The sequence below is a fragment of the Schistocerca americana genome, chromosome X (assembly GCF_021461395.2).
Source record: "Schistocerca americana isolate TAMUIC-IGC-003095 chromosome X, iqSchAmer2.1, whole genome shotgun sequence".
Classification (NCBI taxonomy): domain Eukaryota; kingdom Metazoa; phylum Arthropoda; class Insecta; order Orthoptera; family Acrididae; genus Schistocerca; species Schistocerca americana.
Window position 1 is genome coordinate 878,421,536 of NC_060130.1, and position 21,532 is coordinate 878,443,067.

Sequence of the window (21,532 nt, forward strand, 5' to 3'; positions counted from 1 at the left end):
TGTCGAGCAGGTATTTCACATGATCATCTTGGTAAACAGCCCGTAATTGGCAGAAGATGAGCCGCTGGGGCTGAGCGCTGAGCCTTGTACAATCAGTGACATTATATACCACAATAGGAGGTATCTTCTCTTTCTTCAGAGGGCTTGCCAGGGTATCTTGAGAAGGGGGATCGGGAGCAGGAACCATTTCTTCATCCACAGGACCATCTGACGTGGCGTCCCCTGGGAGGGAGGTATCGGAGCTCGATCCGCTGTCCCCAGAGTCTCGAGTAGGGAGAGATCTGGCAACCTTGTAACATTGTAACCTCAAAAGGGAACTGCATCTAACAACAAGAAAGAGTAATGACCTAGAAACAGCCAAATATTATACAAACTACTGTGCTACATTAAGAAAGGTTATGAAAAAGTCCAGAAGCATGTGCATCATGTCTGAGATTAATACCTCTGATAACAAAATCAAAACAATTTGGAATATTGTTACAGGAGAGATAGGTCAACCAAGAGTACAGGATGACGGCATCACTATCAAAGCGAATGGAAACTTGATAAACAGCAAGCCAGAACTCGAAAACATTTTGAATAATCATTTTTAAATGTTGTAGAGAAAATAGGATCTAAATGTTCATTAGAAGAAGCAAGGCAGTTAATGGAAGAGGCCTTACCCACACCATTTGATACAATTGAAATTCCACCCACCTTTCCTTCTGAAATTAGGAAGATAATAAACTCTCTCAAGAACAAAAGCTCCCATGGAATTGATGGCATTTCCAGCAGGATAATAAAAGCTTGTTCCCAAGAAATAAGTGGGATTCTTAGCCACATATGTAATAGCTCCCTGAAGCAGGATATTTTCCCAGATAGACTGAAGTATGCCATTGTTAAACCACTGCATAAAAAAGGAGATACGTTTGATGTCAACAACTACCGCCCAATCTCCCTTAGTGCCTTATCCAAAATTCTTGAAAAAGTAATGTATTGTAGAGTAGATTCACACCTTTGTTAAACTTAAGTTTTAACAAAATGTCAGTTTGGTTTCCAGAAGGGTTTTTCAACGGAAATTGCTATATATACTTTCACTAATGAAATATTAAGCGCTCTGAGTAACCGAAAGTCACCCGTTGAGATTTTTTGTGATCTATCAGAGGCTTTTGATTGTGTAAATCATGGAATGCTTCTAGATAAGCTCAAGTACAATGGTATGAATGAGACAGTGCTCAAATGGTTTAAATCATACCTACCTGGAAGAGTGCAGAAGGTTGAAATAAGCAGTTCACGTAATATGCAAAAAACTGATGATTTCTCAAACTGGGGAACAATCAAGAATGGGGTGCCACAAGGTTCGGTCTTGGGTCCTCTGCTGTTCTTAATATATATTAATGACTTGCCATTCTATATTCACGAAGATGCAAAGCTGGTACTTTCTGACGATGATACAAGTATTGCTATCACACCCGACAGACAAGAATTAACTGGTGAAATTGTAAACGATGTTTTTCAGAAAATCATTAAGTGGTTCTCTGCAAATGGGCTCTCATTAAACTTTGATAAAACACAGTATATACAGTTCCACATAGTAAATGGAATAATGCTATGAGTAAATATAGACTTCGATCAGAAATCGGTAGCTAAGGTAGAATATTTAAAATTTCTAGGTGTGTACATTGATGAGGGGTCGAACTGGAAAAAACACACTGAGGATCTGCTGAAACGTTTGAGTTCATCTACTTATGCTATTAGGGTCATTGCAAATTTTGGCGATATACGTCTCAGTAAATTAGCTTACCAATTTTCATTCTCTGCTTTCGTATGGCATCATATTCTGGGGTAACTCATCACTGATTAAAAGAGTGTTCATTGCACAAAAGCGTGTAATCAGAATAATTGCTGGAGCTCATCCAAGATCATCCTGCAGACACTTACTTAAAGAGCTAGAGATCTTCACTGTAGCCTCACAATATATATATTCACCTATGAAATTTGTTATTAACAATCCGAACAAATTCAAAAGTAATAGCAGTGTACATGGCTACAACACTAGGAGAAAGAATGACCTTCACTACTCAAGGTTAAATTTAACTTTGGCTCAGAAGGGGGTAAATTATGCTGCCACGTAAGTCTTTGGTCATTTACCTAATAGCATCAAAAGTCTGACAGATAGCCATACAGCATTTAAAAGGAAATTAAAAGAATTTCTTAATGGCAGCTCCTTCTACTCATTAGATGAATTTTTGGAAATAGTAAGTGGGTAATTTCCCCAATCCCCACAAAAAAATTAAAAATATTAAGTGTCATGTAATATTTTGTGTAATGTAATATATTGTATAGATACCTTTTATTAACCTGACACGTTCCACATCACTACGAAGTGTCGTACTCATATTCTATGGAACAAGTACTAATCTAATCTAATCTAATCTTGCTGGGTTTGGCATGCATGAAGACAAGCAGTACGAACTCTCGCCGTGTGCGGGCAGGCATTGTCTTTCTGGAATGTAATGCCATGAAGGGCAACGAAACGAGGGGTAAAATATCGTCAACGTACGACTGTGCAGTAAGGGTACCGTGGATGACAACCAAAAGCGTCCTGCTATGAAATAAAAGACACCCCAGACCATTACTTCTGGGTGTCGGGCCGCATAGCAGAGACAGTTACTTGGGTATGTTCAAAATGTGTGTCATCAGTCCCTAAGCTTACACACTGCTTAACCTAAATTAGCCTAAGGACAAACATACACACACATGCCCGAGAGAGGACTCGAACCTCCGCCGGGACCAGCCGTACGTGGGTATCCCATCGCTGTTCGGGCATCTGCAGACACGTTTTCGCTGATCGTCGCGGTTCAGTTGGACGCAGAATTCATCAGCAAAGACAATTCTACTCTAGTCATTGAGATTCCACATCAGATCTAGCCACCAAAAGCACAGAAGATGCACAAAAACACTTGGCTAATACCTTGAAAAATTAAAAATTCAGCAGAATATAAACAAGATGAGTACGGTCAAGTGCTGTTAAACTATATTCTGCTTGGCCATTCCCGAAACCATTATAGCTTAAAAGCTTACATTAAGGCTGCAGTAATAGTAAGAAGCAAACACAAATTCAGTCGTTATCATACGGTTCAGAGGAATATCGGTACGTATTAACACTCAGAATTAATGACACTGGTGAACACGGACGCCGGCCGAAGTAGCCGAGCGGTTCTAGGCGCTACAGTCTGGAACCGCGCGACCGCTACGATCGCAGGTTCGAATCCTGCCTCGGATATGGATGTGTGTGATGCCCTTAGGTCAGTTAGGTTTAAGTAGTTCTAAGTTCCAGGGGACTGATGACCTCAGAAGTTAAGTCCCATAGTGCTCAGAGCCATTTGAACCATTTTGAACACAGACGCAAAATGTCAACCGTGGCAAGGAGCAACAGTTCAATGCCAATCTCAGGTGAGCTCCGAAAGGACAATGTTCAACACAAAGTTTTCACCAAAATAATTTTCACTTGTGACCGTCCTGGAGTAACGATCTCACAGTCTTTGGTGTCGTGCGCCAATGTTAATGCACTCAGGCTGACGTCTTTCCTAAGGCGCTTCTCGAAGTTAACAGCCAAGCCTGCACTGCGGGAAACACACCAGAAGCAAGGCACCAAGTGGAAACGTCTCATTCGCCGACAACACGGAGCAATGTGACAATGTAGCACATCTCGTCCGTCGACGGTGAAAACCGTCCGCACATCTCGTCTGTCGACGGTGAAAACCGTCCGCACTTACTCCAACTCATGATTCACCCCGCGAGCACGGCTGATCCCTTAAAACTCGGTGTAACGCTGTTGCCCCTTATCGGCGAGGAAGGTATTACACTATCAAATTTTTTTGGCAAAGAGGCTTTGTCAAGTATATTTGACGTAATGTGGGGGCCTCGCCTCAGATTTGATCAAAGAAAGAGATTGTCCTCTGTTTACTGTAAACGGCTGGCATGTACAAACACACTGTGGAACTAAAATAAAATTGAAACACTATTATTTTTAGTCTATTTGACCGGGTTTCAACACTTCTAAGAGTGCCTTCATCAGAATTAAAATGGTCTATAACATAGTTACAAATTCGTAGGTAAACACACTTTTTATAAAAAACGTGTAAGTACTGACTAACAACAAAAGACAGCCCTTTTGGTCTGTTAATTATTTTATGTGACATATGAGTACTGTCTCTGTCTTTTATTGTTAGTCAGTAGTTACACTTTTTATATAAAAATGTCTTTGCCTGTAAATTTGTAACTATGTTAATTGTTTTAATTCTGATGAATGCACTCTTAGAAGTGTTGAAACCTGGTCAATAACACTAAAAATAATAGTGACCGAGGGCTCATTTGTTGCAATTTTAATTTAGAAACGGTCACTGATCCAAGCAGCCATGTTTAAAACATTGCGACACTGTGCAACCATTGTGTATTGTGTGTATGGCGTGGAGAAGTAAATTCAAAATGCAAAGGAGGTCGTATTTCGGAGCTTAATGTAACACTATAAATATGGAAAGGCGTTTTGTAATCTGAGATGAAATATAATTATTTCCGTTTTTAGACAGGGGGATGCAAAGCCACCCCCTTTCTTCAAAGCGAATTAGAATAGTCTGCACTGACAGACTTGTATGAGAAGTGAAAACCATGAAAAATGTGAGGCAGATTCATTGCAACCATTGATGATTATTTGCTCGTTGAAAAGGGAATTATACATCTGTTGTTGTTTGCTAACGACAAAAATCAAATGGCTCTGAGCACTATGGGACTCAACATCTGTGGTCATCAGTCCCCTAGAACTTAGAACTGCTTCCACCTAACTAACCTAAGGACATCACACACATCCATGCCCGAGGCAGGATTCGAGCCTGCGACCGTAGCAGTCGCGCGGTTCCAGACAGAAGCGCCTAGAACCGCTCGGTCACTACGGCCGGCAATTGAGTTTTGTGCTAGATGTAAATGAACATGTGCTAGCTGTAGGTTAAGATGTGCACGTAAAGAAGAACGCATCACTGGCTGACATGCTAGAAAACTAAATGTTGCTGCCGGGAAAGAGAAATTTGATAGGTACACGCAAAGCACAGAAGCATGGACAAGGCCAAAAGGTCTTATATAATAATTAATAGCAAGTTGTTGTTGTTGTGGTCTTCAGTCCTGAAACTGGTTTGATGCAGCTCTCCATGCTACTCTATCCTGTGCAAGCTTCTTCATCTCCCATTATGTACTGCAACCTACATCCTTCTGAATCAACTTAGTGTATTCATCTCTTGGTCTCTCTCTACAATTTTTACCCTCCACGCTGCCCTCCAATGCTAAATTTGTGATCCCCTGTTGCCTCAGAACATGTCCTACCAACCGGTCCCTTCTTCTTGTCAAGTTGTGCCGCAAACTCCTCTTCTCCCCAATTCTATTCAATACCTCCTCATTAGTTATGTGATCTACCCATCTAATCTTCAGCATTCTTCTGTAGCACCACATTTCGAAAGCTTCTATTCTCTTCTTCTCCAAACTATTTATCGTCCATGTCTCACTTCCATACATGGCTACACTCCATACAAATACTTTCAGAAACGGCTTCCTCACACCTAAATCTATACTCGATGTTAACAAATTTCTCTTCTTCAGAAACGCTTTCCTTGACATTGCCAGTCTACGTTTTATATCCTCTCTACTTCGACCATCATCAGTTATTTTGCTCCCCAAATAGCAAAACTCCTTTACTACTTTAAGTGTCTCATTCCCTAATCTAATTCCCGCAGCGTCACCCGATTTAATTCGACTACATTCCATTATCCCTTTTTGCTTTTGTTGATGTTCATGTTATATTCTCCTTTCAATACACTGTCCATTCCGTTCAACTGCTTTTCCAAGTCCTTTGCTGTCTCTGACAGAATTACAATGTCATCGGCGAACCTCAAAGTTTTTATTTCTTCTCCGTGGATTTTAATACCTACTCCGAATTTTTCTTTTGTTTCCTTTACTGCTTGCTCAATATACAGATTAAATAACATCTGGGAGAGGCTACAACCCTGTCTCACTCCCTTCCCAACCACTGCTTCCCTTTTACGTCCCTCGACTCTTATAACTGCCATCTGGTTTCTGTACAAATTGTAAATAGCCTTTCGCTCCCTGTATTTCACCCTTGCCATCTTTAGAATTTGAAAGAGAGTATTCCAGTCAACATTGTCAAATGCTTTCTCTAAGTCTACAAATGCTAGAAACGTAGGTTTGCCTTTCCTTAATCTTCTTTCTAAGATAAGTCATAAGGTCAGTATTGCCTCACGTGATCCAACATTTCTACGGAATCCAAACTGATCTTCTCCGAGGTCAGCTTCTACCAGTTTTTCCATTCGTCTGTAAAGCATTCGCGTTAGTATTTCGCAGCTGTGACTTATTAATGTCCAAGAATGTCAAAATCGTGTCTAGTTTTGTGAATGTACACTAATATTCAGAATAAAAACAGAACACTTTGAAAGACTAGAGATAGGACGTCCATATTCTCAAGAAATGTACATTAGTATCTCCTACATAAGTGATTAGCATTTCAGTCAGCTTGGTAATCGTGTCCTGTTGCCTTGTAGGCACAGGGTCCGCCATGGGCCCTAATAAATTGTTCTGTGTGTGATGGTATCGATGCGTATAAGGCGCGAATGCCATCCTATGGAATAGCCATCCATAATGCATTCACCTGGTTGCGAAGTTCATCTGTGGTGGTTGGCTTTGGGTCACAACGCAGCACACGTCGTTTCAGCATATCCCATGCATTTCAATTGGCAACAAGTCTGGTGATCTGGCAGGCCAGGGTAAAAGGTTGACATTCTGAGACATCAAGAAGGCACGTGCTCGTGCAGCAACATGTAGTAGTGCATTGTCTTGGGAGTGTTGTGCAGAAATGGTACGGCTACTGGTTGCTGGATGCCACTCACGTAGGCCACTGGTCACAGAGCCCTGGACACGCACCAACTGTGATTTGTGGTTGTACCCAAAAGCATCCCGCACCATAAGACGCAGAGTGGCGCTGTATGTCTCGTGCGAATAAAGTCCCTGTTATACCGCTTCAAACAAACAGAACCTGGATTCGTCTGAAAACACTATCTGGTGCCACTCCTGTCCCCAGTGAGGTCGTTCCACACCATTGCCGTATACCATGTTTCTGCACGTTCGTCAAAGGTAGACAGAGAAGAGGACTATGCACACGTAACCCATGCCGTAATAAACGTGGCTGACTGTCACCCCTGATAACGTACGATGTGTTACACTGTTACTGTGTTGCGCCAGAGCCGTGGAGGACGCAGATCTGTCCCGCAATGCCATTTGGATGAGGTGTCGATCTTCTTGATGGGTGGTCTGGGTGGTGCGACCTGACCCATCGCTTCGTGTTTTACAGCCTTCCAAGAACCATTCTGCACACACCCATTGCACTGTCGAAACACTTCGTCCCACACGAGCAGTAGTTTCATCTACATCTACATTTATACTCCGCAAGCCACCCAACGGTGTGTGGCGGAGGGCACTTTACGTGCCACTGTCATTACCTCTCTTTCCTGTTCCAGTCGCGTATGGTTCGCGGGAAGAACAACTGCTGGAAAGCCTCCGTGCGCGCTCGAATCTTTCTAATTTTACATTCGTGATCTCCTCGGGAGGTATAAATAGGGGGAAGCGATATATTCGATACCTCATCCAGAAACGCACCCTCTCGAAACCTGGACAGCAAGCAACACCGCGATGCAGAGTGCCTCTCTTGCAGTCTGCCACTTGAGTTTGATAAACATCTCCGTAACGCTGGCACGCTTACCAAATAACCCTGTGACGAAACGCGCCGCTCTTCTTTGGATCTTCTATATCTGCTCTGTCAACCCGACCTGGTTCGAATCCCACAATGATGAGCAATACTCGAGCATAGGTCGAACGATTGTTTTGTAAGCCACCTCCTTTGTTGATGGACTACATTTTCTAAGGACACTCCAAATGAATCTCAACCTGGCACCCGCCTTTCCAACAATTAATTTTATATGACCATTCCACTTCAAATCGTTCCGTACGCATACTCCCACATATTTTACAGAAGTAACTGCTACCAGTGTTTGTTCCGCTATCATATAATCATACAATAAAGGATCCTTCTTTCTATGTATTCGCAATACATTACCTTTGTCTATGTTAAAGGTCATTTGCCACACCCTGCACCAAGTGCCTATCCGCTGCAGATCTTCCTGCATTCCGCTGCAATTTTCTGATGCTGCAACTTCTCTGTATACTACAGCATCATCCACGTAAAGCCGCATGGAACTTCCGACACTATCTACTAGGTCATTTATATATATTGTGAAAAGCAATGGTCCCATAACACTCCCCTGTGGCACGCCAGAAGTTACTTTAACGTCTGTAGAAGTCTCTCCATTGAGAACAACATGCTGTGTTCTGTTTGCTAAAAACTCTTCAATCCAGCCACACAGCTGGTCTGATATTCCGTAGGCTCTTACTTCGTTTATCAGGCGACAGTGCAGAACTGTATCGAACGCCTTCCGGAAGTCAAGGAAAATGGCATCTACCTGGAAGCGTGTATCTAATATTTTCTGGGTCTCATGAACAAATAAAGCGAGTTGGGTCTCACACGGATGGATACATCACATTCTCTCATACCAGTAATGCGCCCTCTTTCAAACTTACTGATTTGACTGTGCGGTTCGCGTGTAGGCCAGTGAGGAATCCTACATGTCTGCTCAAGTTACACTGAGCCATTACCTTCGTCTCATAGCGGCAATGGCAGCCGCAGGCAGTTTTTACTGGTTGTTGTTGTTGCGCCACGATATCGATGTTGACCTTGAACCTGCGCGCCGCCATCGTCCAAACGCTAACCATTTCTGCAGACCATATTAATGTACGTCTCCTCTGAATATGAACGTCCTGTCTCTAGTCGTTCATGGTGTTCTATTTTTTCTGAGCACAAGTGAATTAAAATGAGTCTGAAAGCCGTAAAGAGATTCACGCAACAAACTGTAATCGGCATAAAGCGTCAGAAAGTACATGGCAAGCACGCAGATATGCTCATAATCATTGCCTTTTGAACTTAAATACATCAGGTCACAATTTATTTCTCGTGTTGAAGGATTTTTCGATTAAGGATTAATGGGAGAGTTATGTTGCATACTTTGGAAGAATATGAAAAACCATCAAATATGTACACGCCATCCAAGCTCTGTTTGCGTCAATGCCCAGGCGTATCAAGGCCGTTATTATGGCCAAAGGTGGTTGTTCTGGGTGCTGATTTCTCAGGATCTATGCACCCAAATTTCGTGAAAATGTAATCACATGTTAGTTCTAGTATAATATATTTGTCCAATGAATACCCGTTTATCATCTGCATTTCTTCTTGGTGTAGCAATTTTAATGGCCAGTAGCGTATTTATTATATTTGATGGTTTTTCATATTCTTCCAAGGTATGCAACATAACTCTCCCATTAATCCTTAATCGAAAAATCCTTCAACACGAGAAATAAATTGTGACCTGATGTATTTAAGTTCAAAAGGCAATGATTATGAGCATATCTGCGTGCTTGCCATGTACTTTCTGACGCTTTATGCCGATTACAGTTTGTTGCGTGAATCTCTTTACGGCTTTCAGACTCATTTTAATTCACTCGTGTTCAGAAAAAATAGAACACCATGAACGACTAGAGACAGGACGTTCATATTCAGAGGAGACGTACATTAATATGGTCTGCAGAAATGGTTAGCGTTTGGACGATGGCGGCGCGCAGGTTCAAGGTCAACATCGATATCGTGGCGCAACAACAACTACCAGTAAAAACTGCCTACGGCTGTCATTGCTGCTATGAGCCGAAGGTAATGGCTCAGTGTAACTTGAGCAGACATGCAGGATTCCTCACTGGATGCTGTAATCAGAACCTGGATTCATCCGAAAAAAAAAACCGCATGCAGCGTCAACACGATACCATAGTTCATCAAGAGTAGGGATTGGCGTATTGTGACGAGCCAGTTGCTCGGCCACCATTGACCAGATGTTTTCAGTTGGTGAGAGATCTGGAGAATGTGCTGGCCAGGGCAGCAGTCGAACATTTTCTGTATCCAGAAAGGCCCGTACAGGACCTGCAACATGCGGTCGTGCATTATCCTGCTGAAATGTAGGGTTTAGCAGGGATCGAATGAAGGGTATAGCCACGGGTCGTAACACATCTGAAATGTAACGTCCACTGTTCAAAGTGCCGTCAATGCGAACAAGAGGTGACCGAGACGTGTAACCAATGGCCCCCATACCATCACGCCAGGTGATTCGCCAGTATTGCAATGACAAATACACGCTTCCCATGTGCGTTCACCGCAATGTCGCCAAACACGTATGCGTCCGTCATGATGCTGTAATCAGAACCTGGATTCATCCGAAAAAATAAAGTTTTGCCATTCGTGCACCCAGGTTCGTCGTTGAGGACATCATCGCAGGCGCTCCTGTCTGTGATGCAGCGTCAAGGGTAACTGCAGCCATGGTCTCCAAGCTGATAGTACATAGTTCCATATTCTGCTAACAGTCATTGGATCTCGACCAACGCAAGCAGCAATGTCGCGATATGATAAACCACAATCGTGGTAGGCTACAATCCGACCTTTATCAAATGGCTCTGAGCACTATGGGACTCAACTGCTGAGGTCATTAGTCCCCTAGAACTTAGAACTAGTTAAACCTAACTAACCTAAGGACATCACAAACATCCATGCCCGAGGCAGGATTCGAACCTGCGACCGTAGCGGGCTTGCGGTTCCAGACTGCAGCGCCTTTAACCGCACGGCCACTTCGGCCGGCGACCTTTATCAAAGTCGGATACGTGATGGTACGCATTTCTCCTCCTTACATGAGGCATCACAACAATGTTTCACCAGGCAACGCCGGTCAACTGCTGTTTGTGTATGAGAAATCGGTTGGAAACGTACCTCATGTCAGCACGTTGTAGGTGTCGCCACTGGCGCCAAACTTGTGTGAATGCTCTGAAAAGCTAATCATTTGCATATCACAGCATCTTCTTCCTGTCCGTTAAATTTCGCGTCTGTAGCACGTCATCTTCGTGGTATAGCAATTTTAATGGCCAGTAGTTTAATAACATTAAAAATAGGAGTTTCTAAGTTGATATCATGCAGTTCCTCCTCTTACAGTCCTTGGCAGGATTTAGTGTGTTATACCATGCAACTGTAACTTTACTATTACCAATTTTATTACAGTTCCAATGTCTGCAATTTTTATCTGTATCTTTTTATGAAGTATTTTATATGACGAGAGCAATTTCCGCGTAAATCTATTCATCTGTTACTACATGGAATTTTTTTGTTTTTTGGTGAAGACGCCTTAGTCGGTGCCGAAGCCACGTTACAAAAAAGTCTTGCCGTAATCGGTGGGCTATATTATACAAATCATATTCTTGTATGATTGCTGCTCACATAAATGTTCAAAATTGTTTTACGTGTTATTAATTTTACGGGTCTTTCTTTTATTTTTGAATTAATTAAATGTCCTTTTATTAAATGTCGAAATATGTTTAATGATTTGTTTGCCATATGGCAGAAGAATGAGTTAATAAACGCTTTGTGTTAATATCCTGGTTAAAATTATGCCAGGCACCTTACCACATCCCAACCCCCCCTTCGCCCCAATTATGGTTATTATCCAGTTCTAGATTTCTTGTTTTCTGTGTACATTGATTACTTTACAGTTGTCAGCTCCAACACAACTCCATTATGTTCGTGTTCATTATCTTAGAAGAGATTTTGTTCAAAGCATACCTTAATGGGTATATTACACTTTACGTGATAATACTTCCAAATAAGATACTCACCACTTGTTTGCATCCTCCTGTAAAGAAAATAACCTTCAATGTTGTCCTCACATTTTTTCCTGGCGTGTATAGCTTTTGTGATACGCCGAACAGCGTGCACTAATTGGGAGAGGATAGGACGCCTCACATGATCCGCTGCCAGCGTTGTCGCGTTCCATTCCGTGTCGTTCAACCTTTCAAAATAAATTGAGTCAAAAAATGGTTCAAATGGCTCTAAGCACTATGGGACTTAACATCTGAGGTCATCAGTCCCCTAGACTTAAAACTACTTAAACCTAACTAACCTAAGGACATCACACACATCCATGCCCGAGGCAGGATTCGAACCTACGACCGGAGCAGCAGCGCGGTTCCGGACTGAAGCGCCTAGAACAGCTCGGCCACAGCGGCCGGCAACATTGGAGTCACCTCACGTAACAAACGATATTCTGAAAGTTAACTGCCTTTTCTAGAACATAATAATTATAGTTTGCCCATTGTCCAGTTTTTATGTTTTCCTTTGATAGAAGTGACAAGGTCATTAAAGATGAATCACGGTATTAGAGTGAGTTATTTCGGTGTAAATTATGAGTGGTATGCGTGTCTGCTGACACAGTGTTGTAAAGTGAGCGGTTTCTATTGAAACACAAGAATAGCCGTGGACATACTCATCCAAAACTACAAGCGGACTAGGTCATGCTCTTGTACATGAGGATCATTACCATCGTATGCCTTTACAGAATACGCAGATATCCATAAACAATGTATTCACAGGTTAATGTTTAAATTTCATAACCAGATCGCGGCCCTCTGTATCACTTCATGTCAGTCTTCCAGGCAGCCTTTGAAAACAGTATGTCTCAGTATTTGTTTCTCTGCACCATAGTCACATTCAGTGCTTTCACTATAGCCCCTCTGCTTCAAGATGTGGCACATTTGATTCTGAGGTTAGTAGAAGCAATATTGGACAGAAGAGGCGCCACTTAGTGGGAGTTGACCTGGCAGTGCCCTTAATGGTTCTCATAGCCTCTTCTGTCTTATTTGTACGTGTGCCATTTTCCTATGCAGGGCACAGTATTCATCAGCTGAGCACATAAGAGAAACTGCAGGATTACTCCCCAATTGTACTGGCAATATGGTGCAGTAGATGTACTGGTGAGTTAAGCTTCTTTGACAGGTTCGTGTATGCTGCATAAATGACAGTCACAAGTAGAGGGCGCCACACAAATGTTACTGTAGTAGTTGTGGGAATTTTTGATCCCATCCAATAGCATGTGTAACTGCCTCTGCGCCTCTCCATTATGGAGATGAAACGCTGTGACCCCTGTTTTCCTTGGGTACTCTTTTAATATGGTGTTAACGTGGGAGGCTACGTCGACGCAGACAAGAGATTGAATGCTGTGACCCCTATTTTGCTTCAGTTTGCCTGGAGCCTCGTTTTGTGAAAGTACTCATTCAACACGGTGTTAACTTGGGAGGCTACCTCGACCTATGTAAAAAAAAAAAAAAAAAAATGACCCACCGGGGCCGCTGAAACATGTCACTTCAAGGTCACTCCCCAAGCGCCGTAGAGTAGCGAACAAAAGCCAGTTCCGGCGTCGACGCTACCACGTTGCCGACTTCCGTGTAAACATTGTATGTTAGTGCGCGAACGCCTGCACCGTGGAGTGCCATTAAATAGTCAGGCTTTGCAATTGTACGGAGGACGTGTGAGTTTTGCGAGCAAGAAAAAGAATTTCTTTCTGTTCATGGGCATGCGTCGATTCCTGCCGATAAAGTTTTAGAGCGTACTTCGAAAACTCTAGGACTCAGTGAAAGAACAGTTATAAGGAAAGGGGTGCTACTTCAAGATTTACAAGGCAGTGAAGTAAACAGTGTGTAAGAAAGTCCCTGTGGAAGAAACAGTGTGTTTTTAAGTATTGGTTCAAATGGCTCTGAGCACTATGGGACTCAACTGCTGAGGTCATTAGTCCCCTAGAACTTAGAACTAGTTAAACCTAACTAACCTAAGGACATCACAAACATCCATGCCCGAGGCAGGATTCGAACCTGCGACCGTAGCGGTTTTGCGGTTCCAGACTGCAGCGCCTTTAACCGCACGGCCACTTCGGCCGGCTTTTAAGTATTCCGGGCAAGTAAAAAAAGCAGCCTCGTCCTGTTACAGGTATTGATTCTTTCCAATCCGATGCAATTCAAATTGTTCAAATGGCTCTGAGCACTATGGGACTTAACTTCTGAGGTCATCAGTCCCCTAGAACTTCCATGCCTGAGGCAGGTTTCGAACCTGCGACCGTAGCGATCGCGCGGTTCCAGACTGTAGCGCCTAGAACCGCTCGGCCACTAAGGTCGCCCCGATGCAATTTGTCGGCACATATAACAGGAAAGAATACCCCACAATATCGAAGTTGCTGATTTCTTTAAAAGAAAGTGAACTTTTCTCACGGAGGAAAACGTCACTCAAGATGATATTAAAAAGTATGGGCTTCCGTTTTAAAAAGTTAGATGGACGAAAACTGTTACTAGAAAAAGCTCATGTCATTGCAGCTCGTACCATTTTCTTACACAAAATTGTAGGAAAGGACATACACTCAGTCATATGATTAGACGAAACCTGGGTCAACGCTGGAGAATCGGTTGAGACATACTGGACAGATGATACTCCGAATAGCAGCGGTTCAAAAATGGTTCAAATGGCTCTGAGCACTATGGGACTTAACATCTGTGGTCATCAGTCCCCTAGAACTTAGAACTACTTAAACCTAACTAACCTAAGGACATCACACACATCCATGCCCGAGGCAGGATTCGAACCTGCGACCGTAGCAGTCGCGCGGTTCCGGACTGAGCGCCTAGAACCTCTAGACCACCGCGGCCGGCAATAGCAGCGGTCATCAGCCAACAGGAAGAGGATCCCGATTAATTGTGGCCCATGCAGGATCTTCAAACGGCTTTCTGCCTGAAGGACTTCTAGTTATTCGATCGACCGCCCACGATTTCTACAGTGGTTTAAAAATTTGTTGCTCCAGTTTAGTGTTCCGACAATTTTTGTGCACCGTACCATACCGTGATTTTAGATAAAACTCCTACCACTAGTGACCATAAAGAAACTATGGTGCAGTGGTTGCAGGCGAGAGACATTGCTGCGGACATGAGCATGACAAAGCTGGTGTTATACTCGCTCGTGAAACAAAATAAGCCTGTGACGCCTAAATACGTCGTAGATGAAATTGCAAGCGAACAGGGTCACTTGGTAATTAGGCTACCGCCTTATCACTGCCATTTTAATCCAATTGAATTGGTTTGGAGTGAAGTCAAGGCGTACATTAGAAGTAACAACAAGACTTTTACTATAACGGAAGTGGAAAGACTGCTACGTGAAGGTCTTCCTACTGTAGACGCTACCTCATGGAGGAAAAAAGTAGACCACGTTGCTAAACTGATAAGAGAAGCACAGACTTTAGATGGCATTATAAATGAAAACGAACTGTGGTGTCACCGCCAGACACCACACTTGCTAGGAGGTAGCCTTTAAATCGGCCGCGGTCCGTTAGTATACGTCGGACCCGCGTGTCGTCACTATCAGTGATTGCAGACCGAGCGCCGCCACACGGCAGGTCTAGTCTAGAGAGACTCCCTAGCACTCGCCCCAGTTGTACAGCCGACTTTCCTAGCGATGGTTCACTGTCTACATACGCTCTCATTTGCCGAGACGACAGTTTAGCACAGCCTTCAGCTACGTCATTTGCTACGGCCTAGCAAGGCGCCATATTCGGTTACTATTCTGAACAGATAATATTGTGAATCATGTACCGTCAAGAGCGACGTTCATCATTAATGGATTAAAGTTAAGTATCAAACTAGCTAAGTCCGCTTTCTGAATTCTAATTCCTTGTCATGTTCCAGACCTCACGTCAGTATAGTCCTTCTCTCCTCACGCCAGCCCGCGTGAGTTGAAACGCGTGCATTTCGGCCTCCTCTAGTAACACGGTGTTGGCTCTCCTGCCGACACAACACGAACAATTAATGATTTCTGTTAATGTTGATGATGATGATGACGAAGAAAACGGTTTTGGTGCCGATTCCGATGATAGTGAAGGAGAACTGGATGGAATTGCGCCATTGACATCGTAAACTGGTGAGTGTAAATGTATACAGAATTAATTCTTTTTCTCTCTGCAGTCAGGTAGATTATGCATGTTTTGCTTTCTTTCTATGAGCGTGGATAGTGTGTTATTTGATATGCTTAGGTTTATATTATTATACGACGTTTTTCATGCAGCTATTACTGTAACAATTTGGAATGACTTTTGATAGATATTGTCATTAACTTCGGGTGTTTTCATTTCCCAGTTTCATATATGTGGTGTGCGTACTGGAAGACCTTCAGTACACACACCATCAGATTATTTGACTTGTCGCTCTAACGAAGTAGGCGAGTGTCAGCAATATGTCTCGTGGTCTTATCATGTCGTGTTTATCTTCTGCCAGTAGGTCAGACGATAGAAATGCCACTTGCACCCTTACAGTAGCAGATTGACGGTGACCAACTTTAAACAGAACTTGATTAATTTTCACACACTTTTATTAAAATAACAAGCATAAAATTACTTAACTTGGTTCTGGATACTATTTACAATTGACAATCTGAAGTTCCTTTGGTATTGGTATGTCAATCTTATTCTCACATATATCTCTGATACTTGACAAAAGTGTCTATACATTTATCTTCATGGCTATGTACAGGAATATGGTAATCTTATTGGGGGCAGACTGAAACTTGACTATACTGGTACAGACAAATGTAGAACTCGTACAGACTGGTACAGACTAATGCAGACTGGTACAGACTAATCGGAGGTCTATACACTCATTATAATACCTCGCGCATTCATGTATAACTGCGCGAGTGTGATCCACGAGGAGAAAAGGTTCTACGTTAGCAGAAATCTCATTGGTGCATTACATATGAATACGCAGATCGGCGGAAGCAGAATTTGGTCCGTCTCTATGGCAGCGCCATCTCGTAGTGCAGAGACGGACGAGCGCTGCGCCTGCACTGTTGTGCTTAGTGGGGCGCGCTCTAGTGGGAAAGGTGTGTACGCGTTGACTATGCGGAACTATGTACACAACAATATACTATCAAACGCTTAGTCTCCGTCGTCGTTCGGTCCATTGTTAGAATAACGTACTTTGTTGCACTTAATGTATAAACGTTGACTGTTGCGTACATTTACAAAATGTACTTCGGAGTTGTGGACGTGTGCGGTGGCAGCTATTGCAACTTCGCAATCGAAGTGTAGCCAACCACACGCAAGTTGTCAAGTGACATGTTTCACTGGCCCAGGTATAGACAGTATGCAATCAGCTCCACATGATCAATTTGGCCCTAGGCGTCCGCAACGAAAAACAGTACAAACTCCTCATGACCCTTCTGTGCGAAGATGTTGTGCAAGGAAAATCTTGGAATGGAACCTGGATCTCTGGCGTCGGATGCTGATCAGCGGCGACTACAGGATTTGTACGTTGCCTGGCAATCGTCGATCCCAGTGCAGGTTTCGGCCATACGGTCCCACGGTTTCAGAAGCGGGAATGAGTCCGAAATATTCACAAGGGAACCTCCCCATCGCACCCCCCTCAGATTTAGTTATAAGCTGGCACAGTGGATAGACCTTGAAAAACTGAACACAGATCGATCGAGAAAACAGGAAGAAGTTGTGTGGAACTATGAAATAATACGCAAAATATACAAACTGAGTAGTCCATGTGCAAGATATGCAACATCAAGGATAGTGTGAGCACAAGAGCGCCGTGGTCCCGTGGTTAGCGTGAGCAGCTGCTGAACGAGAGGTCATTAGTTCGTCTTTCCTCGAGTGAAAAGTTTACTTTCTTTATTTTCGCAAAGCTATGATCTGTCCGTTCGTTCATTGACCTCTCTGTTCACTGTAATAAGGTTAGTGTCTGTGTTTTGCGACCGCACCGCAAAATCGTGCGACTAGTAGACGGAAGGACGTGCCTCTCCAATGGCAACCGAAAACATTTGATCGCAATGTCATAGGTCAACCGATTCCACCACAGAAAAACACGTCTGATATATTCTATACGACACTGGTGACGGCATGTGCGTCACATGACAGGAATATGTTGTCGACCCACCTAACTTGTACACTTAGCGAATGCGTAAAAAATTCTTCTACCATGCCCGATTTAGGTTTTCTTGTGGATGTGATAATCACTCCCAAAAAAGTGACGAAAACATGAGTTTGTCACATAAACTGAAAATAAAAAATTATAATTTTCACTCAAGGGAAGACTTGAACCAAGGACCTCTCGTTCCCCAGTTGCTCATGCTAGCCACGGGACCACGGCGCTGCTGAATTCATAGGGTCCTTTATGTTGCCTATGTTGCACATCAACTACTCAGTTTGTATATTTTGCTTATTTTTTCATAGTTCCACACAACTTCTTCCTGCTTTCTCGATTGATCTGTGTTCAGTTTTTCAAGGCCTATCCACTGTGCCAACTTATAACTAAATCTGAGGGGGGTGCGATGGGGAGGTTCCCTTGTCAGGGCAGGTGTGGTGTACGGATAACTATCGCATCTCAGCAGTATCGATGGCAATTTCAGTGCTGTGCATTATCGAGAAAGCATCCTTCAACCTGTTGTCCAAATCTATAGACAAGGTTTAGGCTGTGGATGCGTCTTCCAAGACGATATTACACGGAAACATCATGGCGTCCTCGTAAACATCTTCCTGCAGAAGGCAATAATCAAATGTATGTACTAGGTAGTGGTGTCTGTCAACATGGAACCCGCCATCTACTGGAAGCAGTTGGAACTTTGAGGCGTTGTTGTAGTAACTAGCCTCGCACTCTGGATTACCACAGGAAGACTGTCGTCAGAGAGTCAGACAGCCTGGAGAAACAACATCTGGACTGCCTGGTAGACAGCATGCGGAAGAGAATCCAAATGCGCCACAAAGGGCGTTCAATAAGTAATGCAACATTTTTTTTTTCTCAAAGCAGGTTGGTTTTATTCAGGTTTCATTCATAATTCCAATACGCCTTATTATTCCCCACTCTTTTGGCTACAAAACCCTGTCATTCAACATAATCTCCGTTGAATGCGAAAGCCTTACGCCACATTACTAGAAGGGCTTGTATGCCCGCATGGTACCACACTACTGTTCGAAGTCGGAACCACCGTCTTGCTGCATCAAAGACCTTCCCATCATCCACGTAACGGTTCCCGTGGAGTGCATCCTACACTGGGCCTTCCTTCGCCTTGTAACGCACGAGCAATTCCGCACAGATGGTCCTGCGTTGCTCTTTATGGTCTTCTGTTGGGCGGCAAGAAATACAGAGGGCACACACCTTTGAGTGCAGCGAGGTGTTTTATTGTGATTCGTCGATCACCTCGAATGAGTGTCCACACGTTCCAACATTGCACTGCTGTGTGTGGCCAGCCGGCACACGGGAGATAGAACAGGTCTGCGCGATCTTGTTGCGATGACGACAGATGACTCGCCCAACCACTCACCGTGCTCTTGTTCACTGCCAGGTCGCTGTAGACATTCTGTAAGCGCCTATGAATATCTACAATGCTCTGATTTTCCGCCAAAAGACACTCAATGACAGCTCTGTGCTTGGAACGCACACCATTTAAAAGGCTGCCTATAACGCCGCCATCCATCGGAACTTCACGAAACTAGAGAGGCTGAAGCGGGAATATTCTACGATGTCCCACAGCAAATTCTGCATTTTTCGACAGAAATTGGCTGACAAAAAAGCGTGTTGCATTACTCATTGAACGCCCCTCGGGTAGGTCCAGATAGTAATGAATGTTACGCAGCAGACGTTGGTTTAACTAACAGACTACATTTTGGTTGTTCTTTCGTTCTCATTTCACTGTAATGTTGTATTTGTAGTTTGTTAAGGCTGATACTTTCATTCCCTACCCCCCCCCCCCCAAATTCAATCAGTCCCTCCAGATCCTTGAGCGTCATGCACTCCGCCTCGCCTTCCGTATCCGCCTCCCGTCCCCCACGCGGATCCTCTATGATCTCATTCCTTTCCCCCATCTGCTCCTATTCCTCGAACATATCCGCATCCTCTACACCTCCCGCCGTCTTGAACCCCCTCACCCCCTGGTTGCTCCTCTCCTCTCCCGTCCCCGCCCCCTGCCACGTCTTCACCGTTGTGTCCCCCTACCCTCCATCTCTACACCCTCCATCTCCTTTCCCAAGGTGGCTTCCGTCACCTCCCCCTCCCGGATGATGCCCTCTCTCCCTCCATTTATCCTTCCTATCAACTCTGATCCTCAATCCCCCTCCTTTCCTCTGTCCTTTCCCTGGGCTCCCTCTCCCCCCCCCCCTTCTGTCCTGTTTTTCTCCCCACTAAACCTCTCCCTACCTCCCTTCTCCCCCCCCCCAGTCCTTTTGTATTCCCCTCCTCTGCCTACCCCACTCCCTGTCGCGTCTGCCCCCCACCCCTCTTATGGGTCCTCATCCTCCTTCAGCTCCTTTCCCGGCTCCCCCCTTCGCTTTTCCTCTCCTTTCCCCCCCTTTTTTGTTTTCCCATCTTCTGTCCAGTTTCCCCCCACCTGCTCTCGACTGTGGTGTCACATTTCCAACTTTTTAGTGCAGTGTTCCAGTGACTATTCAGTGTTGTTTGTCTTTCTCGTGTTGCGAACAGAAACCATGCTGTCGCTCGGTGTGAATTTTATTTCCTTTGCGAACAGAATCCAGACTGTCGCCGTGTTTTTTTTTTTAATTGTCTATTGTTTTCCCTGTCTACTTCGTATGTATTTTTATTAGCGTCATCATCCCTGTGTTATAGTTTTAAGTTCCACGATTTCTTTTCGCCTTGTTACTCTCTAAGTCTCCGATTTTATCGCCTGTTTTTTATTATTTGTTCTCTTGATCTTTGTCACAAAATCTGTCGGCTGAAGAGCGGCGTACTAAGCTGCTGCCAGCCCGCCCCCTTTGGGGGGAATTGAAATTCAATAAATGAAAAAAAAAAAAAATTCATTCCCTACGTGGTGGTTCGAAATCTGTATTGGCAGAAGAGGCTTCTGACGTGCTTCCGACTACATTTGAGACAGATTAATGGGACTGAACTCTGCACTCGTCACTGGCCAGTTTAGGGATTTAATACTTTCGCCTGAGAGAAATTCAAGAACCTTTGCAGCCCGATGCGCTTTCGCCTTACCTTCCGTGGAAAGGAAGTATGGACGAGTTCTGAACAGTTGCGCATAAGGGGCTGGCAACTTCTTTCTATGCCTCTAGAAATCAACGGTATTCTTCCGACCATCATTGACGAGATGCAGCTTCCTATGCCCTGCCAATACGACGCTTCAACGGGTCAATACCCAACTACCAACAAACGGGTTTCTTTCCACGTTTCTTTATTTTCCAATGTACTAGCTACTGCATCTATTCTGGAAGACGAGCTATGACGGGAGGCATTACTCAGAGTTAAGTGAAATTCGTCTGTGAAGAACAAGTTCCTCCAGTCAATTACGACCCAAAACACTGCAGACACACTTGATACATTATGGATGACAACCAAGGCTTTTCCTTATCTTTGAATGATGTTTCTTTTTGAAACAGGGAATAGTTCTTTCCTATACAGATAGCTGAATCTAGAATTTTGTGGATATCTTGGTGGTCATTTACAGTGGTTGATAACTTCTTCTTCCATATATTCT

At 43.8% G+C, this 21,532-nt stretch overlaps 1 protein-coding gene across 1 annotated transcript in view; it reads right to left on the bottom strand.

Moving 5' to 3' along the window:
- The window catches only part of LOC124556806, a 204,275-nt gene that overhangs the window by 112,821 nt on the left and 69,922 nt on the right, over positions 1-21,532 (bottom strand). Inside the window, exon 3 of the mRNA XM_047130825.1 lies at positions 11,848-12,020. Within this exon, the coding sequence (XP_046986781.1) occupies positions 11,848-12,020 (173 nt within the window). The remainder of the gene's footprint in view (positions 1-11,847; positions 12,021-21,532) is intronic.